Source organism: Archocentrus centrarchus, chromosome 5, assembly GCF_007364275.1.
Source record: "Archocentrus centrarchus isolate MPI-CPG fArcCen1 chromosome 5, fArcCen1, whole genome shotgun sequence".
NCBI classification, from domain to species: Eukaryota; Metazoa; Chordata; class Actinopteri; order Cichliformes; family Cichlidae; genus Archocentrus; species Archocentrus centrarchus.
Genome location: NC_044350.1, coordinates 17,079,015 through 17,095,654, shown reverse-complemented (window position 1 = coordinate 17,095,654; position 16,640 = coordinate 17,079,015). Strand labels below are relative to the sequence as shown.

The following is a 16,640-nucleotide window of genomic DNA, read 5'->3' as shown; positions in this document are numbered from 1 at the left end:
TGGTTTGGTGAGGACCCTGTCTGATAGGTTCTTCACCCACTTTCCTTGGTTTCCATTGCTTATCGTGTCGTCCTGTTTATTAACAGATGAATGGTATGCCTTGGTTTGCAGAGTTTGAAATTTACGTAGTTGTCTTTCCTTGCCTTTGATGTGTTGTGCGAGCTGGGCTTTGTCCACAAATGTAGAAACTTCTTCTGCGATGGTGTGAGGTAAGAGTGATGAGAGTTTCTGCTGAGTCTGGTGGATTTTGTTCTGGAGTGCATCTATGGTGAAATGGACCTGTCTTATCCTTTCACTTAAAAGGTGGTTCTGTGCTCTCCATAGAATTTGGTCAGCTCTATGTCCTTTTACTGTGGACCCAAGGTGCAAACTCTTGGGAACCAGTCTGGACTGTCTGCATCTCAAGTTGAAACGAAGGTGGTTCCTGTAGTCCGCTAGCTTTCTTGAGTCCCTTTCATACTCCCGCACCAATTGAAGGGTGTTCCTCCCAAAGTGCAAGGCAATATGTCTGTGTAGATTCTCAGTTATCCAGGTCATAGTAGTCTCTGGAGCTTGAAAAAGGCGACTGGACTTCTTTTTGTTTCTTGAAGACGTTTCACCTCTCATCCGAAAGGCTTCTTCAGTTCTCAACCAAATGGTGGAGAGACCCAGGTATTTAAACCCCTGTGGGCGTAGTCCCCTGGAGGTGGTTATGACCCTCTATTGATCATGTGCTTGAACACATGTGCCCAGGTGTGAAGGGGGCGTGGGTCATATTTAATCAGTGGTTTCAGTTGAAACCAATTTAGGACTCCGCTCTATTGTTTCCTGTGGCCTATTGAGGTCACTGGAACAAAGGTGTGAATGGGGGTTGAGACGTCTGGGAAGGGAGCTCAGGACAGCACTGTAAGCGGGGGAAAGTTGGTGACGTAATCCACCTCCTCTGTTCAATGATGGTTGTTCACAGTGGACATAGATGGCTTCTTTCACTCCTCTTTCAAACCATCTGTTTTCCCTGTCCAAAATGTGGACATTGGCATCCTCAAAAGAGTGCCCTTTTTCCTTCAGATGCAGATGTACTGCTGAATCTTGTCCTGTCGAGGTGGCTCTTCTATGTTGTGCCATTCGTTTGTGAAGAGGCTGTTTGGTTTCACCAATGTAGAGGTCCGAGCACTCTTCACTGCACTGAACAGCATACACTACATCGCTGATCTTGTGTTTGGCGGGTTTGTCCTTGGGATGAACCAGTTTTTGTCTTAGGGTGTGACTTGGTTTGAAGTATACTGAGATGTCATGCTTGGAGAAAATTCTTCTGAGTTTCTCTGACAAGCCTGACACAGACAGAAGCATGACAGACAGAAGCATGGATGTGCCATGGGCTCCCCAGTGTCTCCCATTGTAGCCAACCTTTACATGGAGGAAGTGGAAAGTAAAGCTCTTGGTTCTTTCAAAGGGAAGGCACCTAGCCACTGGTACAGATATGTAGATGACACCTGGGTCAAAATCAAAACCCAAGAAGTAGAAGCCTTCACTCGTCACATCAACTCAGTGGATAAATACATACGTTTTACCAGGGAGGACACCAGAGATAACAAGTTACCATTCCTGGACTGTGCGGTGCTTATCGAGGAAGATGGAAGCCTCAACATTGAAGTTTACCGGAAGCCCACACACACAGACCAGTATCTCCTCTTTGACTCCCACCACCCTCTGGAACACAAACTTGGGGTGATCAGGACCCTACAACACCGTGCGGAAAGTGTTCCCTCTAAGGCAGAAGGGAAGCATAAGGAACACACACACATTAAGAAAGCCCTCAAAACATGCGGTTACCCCAACTGGGCCTTCATCAAATCAGCTAAGATGCACAGGAATGAAGGCCAAACACAAACTACAGAGAATGGGAAGGACAAGAGGAACAACATTGTCATCCCATATGTGTCAGGCTTGTCAGAGAAACTCAGAAGAATTTTCTCCAAGCATGACATCTCAGTATACTTCAAACCAAGTCACACCCTAAGACAAAAACTGGTTCATCCCAAGGACAAACCCGCCAAACACAAGATCAGCGATGTAGTGTATGCTGTTCAGTGCAGTGAAGAGTGCTCGGACCTCTACATTGGTGAAACCAAACAGCCTCTTCACAAACGAATGGCACAACATAGAAGAGCCACCTCGACAGGACAAGATTCAGCAGTACATCTGCATCTGAAGGAAAAAGGGCACTCTTTTGAGGATGCCAATGTCCACATTTTGGACAGGGAAAACAGATGGTTTGAAAGAGGAGTGAAAGAAGCCATCTATGTCCACTGTGAACAACCATCATTGAACAGAGGAGGTGGATTACGTCACCAACTTTCCCCCGCTTACAGTGCTGTCCTGAGCTCCCTTCCCAGACGTCTCAACCCCCATTCACACCTTTGTTCCAGTGACCTCAATAGGCCACAGGAAACAATAGAGCGGAGTCCTAAATTGGTTTCAACTGAAACCACTGATTAAATATGACCCACGCCCCCTTCACACCTGGGCACATGTGTTCAAGCACATGATCAATAGAGGGTCATAACCACCTCCAGGGGACTACGCCCACAGGGGTTTAAATACCTGGGTCTCTCCACCATTTGGTTGAGAACTGAAGAAGCCTTTCGGATGAGAGGTGAAACGTCTTCAAGAAACAAAAAGAAGTCCAGTCGCCTTTTTCAAGCTCCAGAGACTACTATGACCTGGATAACTGAGAATCTACACAGACATATTGCCTTGCACTTTGGGAGGAACACCCTTCAATTGGTGCGGGAGTATGAAAGGGACTCAAGAAAGCTAGCGGACTACAGGAACCACCTTCGTTTCAACTTGAGATGCAGACAGTCCAGACTGGTTCCCAAGAGTTTGCACCTTGGGTCCACAGTAAAAGGACATAGAGCTGACCAAATTCTATGGAGAGCACAGAACCACCTTTTAAGTGAAAGGATAAGACAGGTCCATTTCACCATAGATGCACTCCAGAACAAAATCCACCAGACTCAGCAGAAACTCTCATCACTCTTACCTCACACCATCGCAGAAGAAGTTTCTACATTTGTGGACAAAGCCCAGCTCGCACAACACATCAAAGGCAAGGAAAGACAACTACGTAAATTTCAAACTCTGCAAACCAAGGCATACCATTCATCTGTTAATAAACAGGACGACACGATAAGCAATGGAAACCAAGGAAAGTGGGTGAAGAACCTATCAGACAGGGTCCTCACCAAACCAGAAGAAAATGTGCTAGCCAAAGGACTCAACTTTGCCATAGCCCCACAACAGCTTCCTATAGTAGACCTCATCACAGCAACAGAATCCGCTATAAGAAATAACAAACTTTCTCATCCTGTAGCAGAACAGATCAGGATGAAAGTTTCAGCCACTCTCTCCAGTGCAAGACTTCCTCCATCCAACCTCACCATTCAGGAGAAGAAGGCCATCACAGCCCTAAGCAAGGATCAAAACATCACCATACTGCCAGCCGACAAGGGGAGGTGCACGGTTGTGCTGAATTCATCGGATTACCACAACAAAATTACTACACTCCTCAGTGACAACAATACTTATGAGGTCTTGAGACGTGATCCCACAAGCAACTACAAGAAAAAAGTTGTTTGCTGCCTGCAACAACTTGAAAAGGAAAAAGCCATTGACCGCCCCACTTACTACCGCCTGTACCCTGGAGAAGCCACTCCATGCATTTATGGACTCCCAAAGATCCACAAAGAAGGAGTCCCACTTCGACCCATTATTAGCAGTATAAACTCGGTCACCTACAACATTTCCAAACACCTCGCCACCATCTTATCACCGCTTGTTGGCATCACCCCCCACCACATTGAAAACTCTACAGATTTTACTAACAAGGTCCAGAATCTTGTACTGGATCCAGATGAAACCATGGTGTCCTTTGATGTGGTTTCACTTTTCACTTGCATACCTACAACTGAGGCAGTGGAGACCGTCAGAAGACGACTACAGGAAGACGATTCCTTACTGAACAGAACCAGCTTCACCCCAGATCAGATTTGTGCACTTTTAGATCTCTGCCTTACCACAACATATTTTAAATACAATGATGGATTCTACAGACAGAAGCATGGATGTGCCATGGGCTCCCCAGTGTCTCCCATTGTAGCCAACCTTTACATGGAGGAAGTGGAAAGTAAAGCTCTTGGTTCTTTCAAAGGGAAGGCACCTAGCCACTGGTACAGATATGTAGATGACACCTGGGTCAAAATCAAAACCCAAGAAGTAGAAGCCTTCACTCGTCACATTAACTCAGTGGATAAATACATACGTTTTACCAGGGAGGACACCAGAGATAACAAGTTACCATTCCTGGACTGTGCGGTGCTTATCGAGGAAGATGGAAGCCTCAACATTGAAGTTTACCGGAAGCCCACACACACAGACCAGTATCTCCTCTTTGACTCCCACCACCCTCTGGAACACAAACTTGGGGTGATCAGGACCCTACAACACCGTGCGGAAAGTGTTCCCTCTAAGGCAGAAGGGAAGCATAAGGAACACACACACATTAAGAAAGCCCTCAAAACATGCGGTTACCCCAACTGGGCCTTCATCAAATCAGCTAAGATGCACAGGAATGAAGGCCAAACACAAACTACAGAGAATGGGAAGGACAAGAGGAACAACATTGTCATCCCATATGTGTCAGGCTTGTCAGAGAAACTCAGAAGAATTTTCTCCAAGCATGACATCTCAGTATACTTCAAACCAAGTCACACCCTAAGACAAAAACTGGTTCATCCCAAGGACAAACCCGCCAAACACAAGATCAGCGATGTAGTGTATGCTGTTCAGTGCAGTGAAGAGTGCTCGGACCTCTACATTGGTGAAACCAAACAGCCTCTTCACAAACGAATGGCACAACATAGAAGAGCCACCTCGACAGGACAAGATTCAGCAGTACATCTGCATCTGAAGGAAAAAGGGCACTCTTTTGAGGATGCCAATGTCCACATTTTGGACAGGGAAAACAGATGGTTTGAAAGAGGAGTGAAAGAAGCCATCTATGTCCACTGTGAACAACCATCATTGAACAGAGGAGGTGGATTACGTCACCAACTTTCCCCCGCTTACAGTGCTGTCCTGAGCTCCCTTCCCAGACGTCTCACCCCCCATTCACACCTTTGTTCCAGTGACCTCAATAGGCCACAGGAAACAATAGAGCGGAGTCCTAAATTGGTTTCAACTGAAACCACTGATTAAATATGACCCACGCCCCCTTCACACCTGGGCACATGTGTTCAAGCACATGATCAATAGAGGGTCATAACCACCTCCAGGGGACTACGCCCACAGGGGTTTAAATACCTGGGTCTCTCCACCATTTGGTTGAGAACTGAAGAAGCCTTTCGGATGAGAGGTGAAACGTCTTCAAGAAACAAAAAGAAGTCCAGTCGCCTTTTTCAAGCTCCAGAGACTACTATGACCTGGATAACTGAGAATCTACACAGACGTAACTCAAAAAGCACTTGATAACAACCAAGGAGTGCAGAAGAGCATCTCTGAATGCACAACACATCAAATCTTTAAGCCAATGGGCTACGCCAACAGAAAACCACACTAACCACAGCTAAGAACAGGAAACTGAGGATACAAAGAAAATGGCTTATTGATGTCAGAGGAAAATGGCCAGACTGCTTCAAGCTGAAAGGAAGGCAACAGTAACTCAAATAATAACTCATTTCAATCAGGGTAAGCAGAAGAGCATCTCTGAATGCATAACATGTCGAAACTTGAATCAGATGAGGTACAGCAGCAGAAGAACACACCAGGTACCACACCTGTCAGCTAAAAACAGGAAACTGTTTGCACAGGCTCACCAAAACTGGACAACAGAAGATTGGAAAAATGTTGCCTGGTCTGATGCTTCTTGATTCTGCTGTGACATTCAGATGGTAGGGTCAGAATTTGCCGTAAACAACATGAAAACATGGATCCATCCTGCCTCGTAGCAATGATTCAGACTGGTGGTGGTGTAATGGTGTAATTGAGCATTGTTTGGACTACAAATCCTACCTGAACATTCCTTGAACATGAAAATAAATTCCCACCAAATCTCAATCCAATAGAGCACCTTTGAGATGTGGTGGATCTGGAGATTCACATCATGGATGTGCAGCTGACAAATCTGCAGCAACTGTGTGATGCTATCATGTCAAAATGGACCAAAATCTCTGAGAAATGTTTCCAGCACTTTGTTGAATCTATGCCACAAAGAATTAAGGCAGTTCTGAGGGCAAAAGGGAGTACAGCCCAGTGCTAGAAAAGTGTACCTAATAAAGTGTCTGGTGAGCATGCATTGCATCCCCTTGGTTGGAAACCACTGCTCTAGTCTGACGTGAAATTTCTTTCTTTTTTTTTTTTCCCACAGTTTGACCAAGTGGTTCTATAATATGAGCTTCATTCATGTGAGAATAAATCAGATGAATTTTATTTAACCATTCAAATCATTTTTATGGGCTACATTGAAATATCACTATAATAAACATAGACAGTGTTAGAATTAAATGTGAATAGATAAAACATTGCAGGTCTGCAAAAACCAATAAACTGATTCTGAAAGGCCTGCGGTGACAACTGCACTCGACCAGGGACGCATGTTGGTATTTTATGCTATGAGATTTCCTTCTGCAGGGAGCCCAAATGAATATGCTAATGGCTGACGCTCAGTGGGGAATGTAGGCTATGCAAATAAAAACACATCCTTAAAGTTACAGTGGTGATGCAGTAGTCCTCTACATGACCAGATAATTGCTTTGCCAGTCTTCCTGCCATGTTTCACTCCAAGCACCGGTGGATTAAATCCCACTGAGATGCAAATTAGCTACATATGAACAACATATGTGAGCAGTTCAGATCTCTGCATCACACACATTAGGGCTGCATGGCCCATTACTGTTTACAAGAGCAAACTTTGAATGAGATACCACAAAACTGCACGGACAGTGTCTATATCCGGCTTTTATATCACTGCCAAAGAAACTGTCCCTGTCTCTTCACACACTCCAGCCACAATGTGTGACATCTCAAGGCGACATCTGCAGAGATAAATTATAGGAGATAAAAAATATTGCTTCTGTTTTTTTCCTCAAGATAAGTTTCCAGTGAAAACTGAATGTGGAAAAGACACCAATTATCTCCAGACTGTCTGTTCATATGGCTTCTTCAGGCTATTGAAAAATTAACAGCCTCAGTCACTAACTCTGCTGTCCATTCAGAGAACTGTGATTACAGTCACTTTATTCACTGGAAACTCAGACACAGGACAGATATCATATTCATTCTACTCTTTTTCAGTATTAAAATTCAAAGGTTGATTAACAGATGAATTAGTCAGACAATAAAAAAAAAAAAAATCAGCAATGAATATGAAAATAGCTGATGAATTATTTATATTTACAATTTTTTATTTCAATCTATAAAATCCAAAGTCTGGATTCTCTTCGTCTTGACATTACTTTTTTTTAAAGATACAACACATTTTGGAGTAAGCTTGAAAGAAAGGCAGATGTGAAATGTAAAAGTGAGGTCAGAGGTCAAATGCGACATGATACTTGAATGGAAACTACTGTATAATGTGATATTTATAAGCCCCATATACCAGCATCATTTCCTAAATGTTTCCAATACAAACAACGGGAGCAGAATTTTAAGCACAGTTTTAAAGATAAAAGACATTTTATGAAAGTTTGACCTTGAAGAAGAGGTCAAAGGTCCAAAGTAACATGATATTTAGAATTCCCATATATCATTCCCTATATGCCTTTATGTTGTCAATACAAACAATGGAAGTAAGAAACATAGATTTAGATAGCTCTACCGTATTTTCCGGAGTATAAGTCAAGTCAAGTCAAGTCAAGTTTATTTATAAAGCACATTTAAAACAACGACGTTGACCAAAGTGCTGTACAAGATCTGTAACCCCAAGGACTATACTAAATAAAAATAAAAATATATAAATAAATAAATAAAATAATAAAATAAAAATAAATAAATAAAAACATTAAGAACAATAAATAACATAAGAAAATTAAAAATTAAAACGTTTAAAACAAGTACCATAAAAATACCATAAATATAAGTCGCACTTTTTTTCATAGTTTGGCTGGGGGTGCGACCTATACTCCGGAGCGACGTATATGTGACATTTATAACACATGAACCAAAATACTCCAACCACTTGACATCTCCGTGAACCGCAGCTTTAAGGCAGTCTTGCGTAACCTGTGGGCGCAGTGGATGATGGATGGAGAGCACAGCTTAAGGGCAACTGGGAGAATGCGCCACCCAACTTTCCTGGAAGTCATTGGATGGATCAAGAAAACATGGGCTTCAGTGACAAACCATCCTGTTGGGATTCAGAAAGGCTGGAATAATTGGAACTGCAGCTGACGACGAGTCAGACTAACGCGACACAGAAGAGGCAGCGGCGCTTCGTCTACGGAGTGTACGGAATTGTTTAGAAGTGACACCGAGGATGAAGAATTCAGTGGATTGATGGTTTGGTTAACTTGTTAGTATGTTCTTTATGCTATGGTTATCTGAATAACTTAATGTTACGTTAACATACCGAACACGTGTTCGTTGTGCGTCATGTAGCTGAATGTGCTACGTTAGCATAACGTAGGCGTAACCGTGTTCGTCCTGTTCTTTAATCCATTATTATTTTAAATTGCCGTTCAAGATGGAATTTCTGCTCTGGGTCTCGGATTCTAGCAACCCCCCCCCCCCCCCCCCCAAAAAGTGCGACTTATAGTCCGGTGCGACCTATATATGTTTTTTTCTTCTTTATTATGCATTTTTTGGCTGGTGCGACCTATACTCCGGAGCGACGTATAGTCCGAAAAATACGGTATATAGCATTATTATCACTTTGACCATCAGTTCAGTCTATTGGCCTTGAAAGAAAGGTCAGAGGTCAAATGTGACACGTTTTGTTTTTTTGTTTGTTTGTTTTTTAAAGTTAAGGCAGCATTTTATTCTAAAGCATGGAGCTGAAACATGAAGTCAATACAGAAGTGGCAAAAACTGCATTTCCTCAAGATGCCACGTAAAGCCGGCGTTACCGCTGCCTGAGGGCTAAGACTGAAAGGTTGAAGAAGAGTTTTTACCCACAAGCCATCCGTCTGCTCAACTCTGAGCCCTAACTGGACCATTATTGCACAATGTAAATATTATAATTTATAAAAGTGTGTATAGTGTATAGTATATAGAGTATAGTGTATAGTGTGAATTACTTTTTTTTTTATTTTTATTCTTCTTATTTATATGTGTGTGTATATATGGTTGCAGGTACAAAATACATTTCACTGTGCATTGTACTGTGTATAACTGTGCATGTGACAAATAAACACTATCTTAATCTTAATCTTAATCTTAAAGCTGGCTGCAAAAGCCAGTCAATCCCCACAGGCTCCCGTGGTAAATGTCCAAGGTTACAGCGCTGAAAAGCATATTTACAGCTTGGCAGCGACAAAATTATTAATGTTGAAGCTTCAAAATGTGCAATGAAAAGCCAGCAGCTGATGTCCATCTTTTGTAATGTCTGTGTGCCAAACTTAAAGTTTCAAACTAGGAGTCCACAAACTACGGTCAAGTCATGGTGGTAGGCTGTTTTTAACCATGGCAAGAGAAGGCAGCAAAGTTCTTTGTTTGTTGCTGTGCTTGAGTCAGGCTTGCCTGGATAGTGCTTGAGATTAGGTTAATTTACATTTGTTTCCTTTTTTATTTTTTATTATTTTTAAATAATTTGACTGGGTGGACCTAGTATTATTGACCAAGATAAGGATACTTGATAGGGCCACCTTGGGCTCTGTAATAATGTTTTGGGCATTTTCACAGTTTTCTAATGTGTAATAGATCAACAGGTTAATCTATTAACTGCCTCTATGTCCAATTTTCCTTTATGTTACTATGGGGAGACAGGCAGCTTTTTCCACGTGCAAGTGGGCACACATTCCATCGTGAATTTTTTTAAGGCATTTATTATAGTCTGCTTTTTTGTTTGTTTGTTTGATTGATTGATTGATTGATTGATTGATTGATTGATTGATTGATTGATTGATTGATTGATTGATTGATTGTTTTTAAAAACAACACCAAACATTTAAATCTATAGACTGTTTCATTAAAAAAAGACACCAAATACAAAAATTGTCTGAAGAAAACATATGAAAGGAAGAAGCCATCAAGATGTTCACTGAAGACTAATCCTCAGACGTACACTTGTATATTTTCCTATGCAACAGATTAGTTTTGGAGTTAGTTTGCGCTGAAATGGTCGGAGAATAAAACACAGTGATCTATCTCAAGCCACAATTTGTCATCCTTTTCAGCAGGATTGTTATATTAGAACCAACGCTGTGCAGCTTATATAGTACAACCTCAATGGTGAACATGAAGAGAGGGAAGCTCAGTAGTGAACAACTGCTGACTACAGAACACACTGAGATTGTATCTCTGCTTGTTGTTCCTGAATGGTTAGAGAAGAGCAATGACTCCGAAATGCTCTGACTATTAATCATCCTGAACAGCTTGCATGATATGGGTGCAGCCAACAGGAATGTGGGGTGGGGGGACGGGGAGGTGGGTTAAAGTCAGAGCTGCCTGGCTGATCATACCAACAAACAGCATCCCGGCAGGGATACAAGAGGCTCTGCCTATAACATCAGCCCAAAAGGACCCTGTTTCTGCACCTAAACGCATGATTCATAAATGAAAGCAGCCTGTTTTCAATTACATCTTAAGAGACCACCCCTACACCAGCATTTCCTTCTCTCCCACCCAACAAGCCCTGACAAGACATAGACACCTCACACCTAGAGTTTAGTCTCACTGCAAGGTAAGAGGGACACTTCCTCTTTACATGTCTGTTGGGATCACAGTATCAGCCAGGGGACTGTATAATAAACGATCACAAATCCTCCTCCCCAGGAACATTGTTACAATGACCGTGAAGTAATTTAAAAAAATGACTTGTGCTCAGTGTAAAAAAAAGTGGCAAGGATCATTTATATAATGTTTAGAAGGACAGAGCTACACAAATACACACTTCCATCCAGACACATGTGTCACCCATGCTAGCAGTGGGGCTTCTTGGTATGTTGGTAAGCCACCCCACTGCTTTGGTGCTGACTGATTTTTTTGCAAAAGCTCTGGGACTTACAGGCATAAAATTTGATGCAGAGATCCATGGTCTCCATGTGATCAATCCCTCTAACTTTGATGATATGCATTTTTTCTGATAGCATCAACACATCAGAATCATAGTCCATAAAGCCTTACATTTCGTGTTTAATGCTAGTAACCAAATTTTTAGCAAGCTGCCATGTTAAACTAAAATAGTTTCCACTGTTCCATTGTTTTTATTGTAAGCATATTAGCAATATTATCATTTAACTCAAAGCACCACCACACATTTGTTGGTTTACATACCTTTCTGTTTCCTGTTCAGGTGACTGAGTTTTTTTCTCAAACCCAGGGAGGCTGCTCATGTCCACATAACCATCCGTCTCATTGGCAGCAGACAGCACTCGACTAGGGCGGGCAAAAAAGTCTGTGAGAGGTACCTGCCGAACAGGCCTCCTCTGAGGGACCTGAAGGTTCTCATAGTCTGAACTGATGGCAGGAACATTCTCATAGTCAGAGGTATCTGTGTTGGGGACGGAGATGGAACGAGGCTTGGTCAGAGGAAGAGGAGTGAAAGGCACACGAGAGCGATCCTCGAAGGACTCCACCCGGACGACACTGCGATTGAGGAAGACCACAGAGTTCCCTTTCCTTTTGCTCTCCTTGTAGAACAGAAAGGGAGAAGCCGGCTCAGGTGAAACTTGTGGTTTGGTGGCTGAGCGTGAGTTAAGGTGTGGAGAGCTAGTCATGCTGCTTCTATCTAAATCCAGCAGTCTGCTGGGTGTACGATGGCTGGACTCTCCTGAGGGCTTAAGGAAGGATGGTTTGACATCGACCGCAGGCTTGTTCTCTGTCTTCCGCCTAAATTTGAGCATGAGAAAGCGTTTGAGGGAGGATTTCTTTTTCCTGTTTTTCTCTGATGAGTCTCCCTCAATGAGAAGTGAAGGGGAACTCTTTGTAATTGGCTTCTTGGTGATGTAAGCCAGCTCAAATGGAGGAGGGATGTCCACTGCAGATGTAGGCGTGGATAGGGCGCTGGATGAGAGAGGGGAGGACCTAGAGAAGCTTTCAGATGAACAAAGGGCACCTCTCTGTCTAGGAGATTCTTCCCTATAGACACACAGAGGCATGTCTTGCCCCTCCATTGACAGGGAACGGGGGTACAGGGACAAATAGTGGGGCTTAGAATAACTCTTGTGTCGTGTGGAGCTTAACATGGGGCTGCTGCTCATCGCAGGTTGTCCGAATCCACTCATGTAGGGCTTCTGAAGAAACTGCACTCCCATATCCTCCACTCTATTAGTAATGCGGTGTGACAGAGAGTGGGATCGAATCCCAGTTACCTTCCTGTCAAAAGGAAAAACATTTTCAGCATCCAAACTTTTCCCTGGCTCCTCATAAAGATGCTCATCGCTGATGTCCTGCTCAGTGTCAGTGGTGTCATCCAGAAAGGGCACAATGTGGCCCTCGGAGTCATCGTCGTCTCTGAAGACATCAGAGTCGTTTGGGGACAGGAGCTGGCTTTCTGAGCATGAAGAAGTCAGTGAGGTATCAGTGTCTGTTGGCACTGAGATGGATACCTGCCTGAACCTCGGCTGGCAGTACAAATGATTTAACATGCCCCCCACTGCATGAGAATTATGCTCTTCAGTTTTAACAGGCATCCTTTTCTGACATATTCTTACCTTGTTTTCATGAGTGTTGTTAGCGTAATCCTGAGAACCCAAACACTCGGCAGTTTCCTCATATTTCCTGGCTGATACTCCATGGTTGTTTAAAGAAGAAACACTACTCTGTGTGAGCATACTCTCTGGTGGTCCACAAGTTTTGTCTTTCCTTGACATTAAGTCTCTGTTTATAATGTCCTCCGAAGAGACGTAAAATGGCTCAGAACCTGGATCACCTTCTAAGGCAGCATGTCTCTTAGCTGCACCAGAGACCTGTTTCTGGTCATCGGGAGCGAAGTCATAAAAACTGATGTCCTGCTGGTTTTCACCTTTTTCCTTAATCTTAGGGCTACACCTCAGCTTTAGGATGTTACAAGTGAAACCACAATCAGAGGCTGATACTTCTTTCTCTTCATCTTCTGTTAGAAAAACATGTTTGCTATCAGTGTCAGTTGTTTTTTCTTCACTCAGGACATCGGGTTCATCTGTGTAAGACTCAGTTAAATCATCTGCTGTATTTGCATCCTCTTTGATTTGGGGCTTTTCCTGCTTTCCGTTCAAGTCTCGACTTTCAGCAGAATAACAGCCTGCCTCCTCTTCAATGCTGTTAACAGAAAAGTCTCCCACGGAGATGCCATCTGTGTCAGCCAGCGCCTCACCTGCATCGCAACCTTCAGCATCCATGTCCTCTGTCATGTCCGTGTCAATCATCTCCACCGCCTCCTCTGAGTCAGCCGTGGGTCTACTGTCACTGACCCAAAGTGTTTCCAGGGAGTCAGTTTCCTCTGTCAGGGCACTGTCAGTTAATCTCCAGTCCTCATCCATCTTCTGAATCATATCTTCATCTTCCTCTTCCTTTTCCTCCTCTGTGACTTCTCCGTCTTCCAGCCCATGTGACCCCATTGGCAAATCTGTTTGTGGTGATTTGAGGGTGTAGGTGTTAAATTGTTCCTCTGTTGGCAATGTGTCTAAAATCACTTTGTTTAGACCATTCTCTGGCTCGTGCTCCTCATCAGCCTCACCGTCTGAGGTTAGCAGGCTGCCATTACTGCATCCTCCCTGGTTGCCATTTAGCTCTGATGTGATTTTAGGTTTTGGGGCTATAGAAGGTTTAGGTCCCCTGGCTGCAGACAGAAGGGGGGACAGCTTGGCGTGACAAACAAATCTTGGCTTCGGAGCAACAGAGGGCTTGGTGCAGTCTGAAAGAACAACAGGAAAAGGAAACTGTAAGATTATGTGCTTTAAAATAGATTACAGGTCAATTGTATTGTTTCACTACGACCTAAAACTGATTAAAGATTCACAAATGATAAAACTTTCAACAGTGTGTAAGAGTCATATTTAGTTGTGCACATTTTCTTCACAAAATGTGTATTTCTTTAAAAGAAATCCATACATTTCCAGCCATGAAGTTGACAGTACAAACCAGTGTAAGTTTATTGGAAGATGTTCAGAAATACACCAGGCTAGCTCCCCTGATTGTTAACGTTTGATAGTGTAAGATTGTAATAAAAGATGTAAAATTAGTAATGTATACTTGAATACTCTTCAAGAAAGAATAGAAGGGAATTCCCTGATTCACTTCCTGTGATTCAAGCGAGAGACACCCCTGTCAGGCTGCCTTTACTGCTTTAAGAACAATAGGTTACTTTACATGGAGCAAAGGACAATGCCACTAAATCAACACATGCACTTCATGTATATTAAATATATGAATTACATCAATACATGACGCACTAAGGTGTAAAACTGCGAATTATCTTAGTTACCTATAAGTAGGCAACTAGAAAACACATAATTTATACTCTACTGGGATTTAAAAGGCTTGATTAAGTTTTCACACCCGAGGCGAGCTTCATTATTGCTAAAGCACTCTCTTTATTTTGTATAACCAACGCCACAGTTCCCTCTGAAATCAAGAAACACTGCGTAAATGGCATACTTTCATTTGCTTCACATCCTGTTGCTACCGTTGGAGTCATTCATATAAGAAGAAAGTCAAATAGAGGTAAGATACATGAAAAAACAAACAAAACTATGTAAGCTATAATGAACAGTAAAACTTTCTATCTCTTCTTCTTTTCTAAAAAAAGAAAATAAAAAACAAATTTAAAAAATGGACCGTTGAAGTGAAGCAATTAGTGGTTTGAGGTAAATCGTCTCACCTGTGTTCATTTTTGCAAAGCGAGTATCTCCAACATCTCGTCCGCAAAATCAGCCACGACCCAGGATACTAAAAGTAATAAAAACGGAGCGAAGATCAAACTCTGTTGGATAGTCCAAACAGAGAGTGAGTGTGTCTCAGCGCAGCTCTGCCTGCCTTCTTCTGGGAGGGAAACGCTGCCCAGCTGATCGCTTGTGCGTCCTGGTGCGCGCAGGCCGCGACTGGAAACCGCAATAAACCGCACTTCAGGAGAATCCCTCCACAGCGGCAGGTCCAGTCAAGGGTTGAAAATGTTACAGTCCGCCTACAAATGAAATTCAGCGATGACTGGGACTTTACTGCAATCCTTATCGCAATAGTTAAAGGGTGTGATGTGCATGTTTAATGCAGACAGCAAACAAATTTAACGCCAGTTCACGAGGCTGACTACACATGAAAATAACAATTATGGGTAAAACTCTAATTTTAAAAAAAGGAATTCAAAAAATGAATTCAAAAATTACAGGGCACTTTTGTTTAAAATTGACTATAAAAAGTGACTGTTTATTAATGTTTAAAAAATTACAAAATGTCCAAATGAATAAGAATATGTGAGCAAGAGTCATTTGGGGGTTTCTAAATTGTGATTTTTTTTTACAAAGAATCCACTAATTAATGGATTACAAGCATATACTTTCTTACAGTTTTTATTTCTAGCAAACATAAAGTAGCCAAATGTCAAACGTTATCGCGAGATTATAAAACAGTCAAGGGTTGCAACTTAAGTGCATTTTTTTTAAGTTATTGTGAAACTGAATAATTGGCTGATAAGTGTCAAATCCAAGTAAGGACTGGATAATAACGCAATTTTTTTTTTTTTTTTAGCAGAATAAATATATACAAATTCAGATCAGCTCTCTCGCATTGATAAGCCAGCTTTGTTTCCCTGCACGCCCATCTGCGCGTCTGATTGCTGTACAACGGGCTCCGTTTTTTGCACAACAGGAAGCTGCTCTCCCGTGTTTCCTGCACAGCCCAACTTCACATCCTTAGCAGCCCATGGACATCATTTAACCCCTCTGTGCGCTTACTGTGACTCACTGATGATGAAGTAAGGGAAGCTATTTTTACTAATCAATTGTGGTCAGCTGGTGAAGATTTATAACTCTAAAAATGTGTGTGTGTGTGTGTGTGTGTGTGTGTGTGTGTGTGTGTGTGTGTGTGTGTGTGTGTGTGTGTGTGTGTGTGTGTGTGTGTGTGTGTGTGTGCGTGTTACAGCAGCAAACAGCAGGATTAGGGGAGTGGCTCTGTGGGGGATCAGTCCAACATGAGAAAGAAAAAAGAAAGGGGGAGTCGAACACTCCAAACCACATAATTCACACCAAACAGAGTCAAGTAAATTTATTGACTTCATATTTAAAAATGTTCTTTTTTCATATCATAAAACATGGGTGAGATTAGATTACAAGATTGCTTTAAGAAAAACGTATCCAGAGTGAATAACTGTTGTAAACTGTGTGTTCAAATCTCCCAGTTGTTCACACATTCACTCATTTACTGCTCCATATATAATGCACATTCCACTTTGTCCCATTGTGGAATTTCTGAGAGCACTGTCTATATGTTAAATACATGATGCGAGGTCTGTCTGGAGCTTTCCCAGACAA

The 16,640-nt window shown here is 42.4% G+C and overlaps 1 protein-coding gene across 2 annotated transcripts in view; it reads right to left on the bottom strand.

Moving 5' to 3' along the window:
- The window catches only part of fgd5b (FYVE, RhoGEF and PH domain containing 5b), a 31,733-nt gene extending 16,598 nt beyond the window's left edge, over positions 1-15,135 (bottom strand). For both annotated transcript variants that reach the window (XM_030728461.1, XM_030728462.1), the window contains exons 1-2: positions 14,996-15,135; positions 11,470-14,029 (exon numbers count right to left, since the gene is read on the bottom strand). In XM_030728461.1, coding sequence (XP_030584321.1) covers positions 11,470-14,029; positions 14,996-15,005 — 2,570 coding nt within the window. In that variant the 5' untranslated portion in view covers positions 15,006-15,135. The remainder of the gene's footprint in view (positions 1-11,469; positions 14,030-14,995) is intronic.
- Between the last annotated feature and the right edge of the window lie 1,505 nt (positions 15,136-16,640).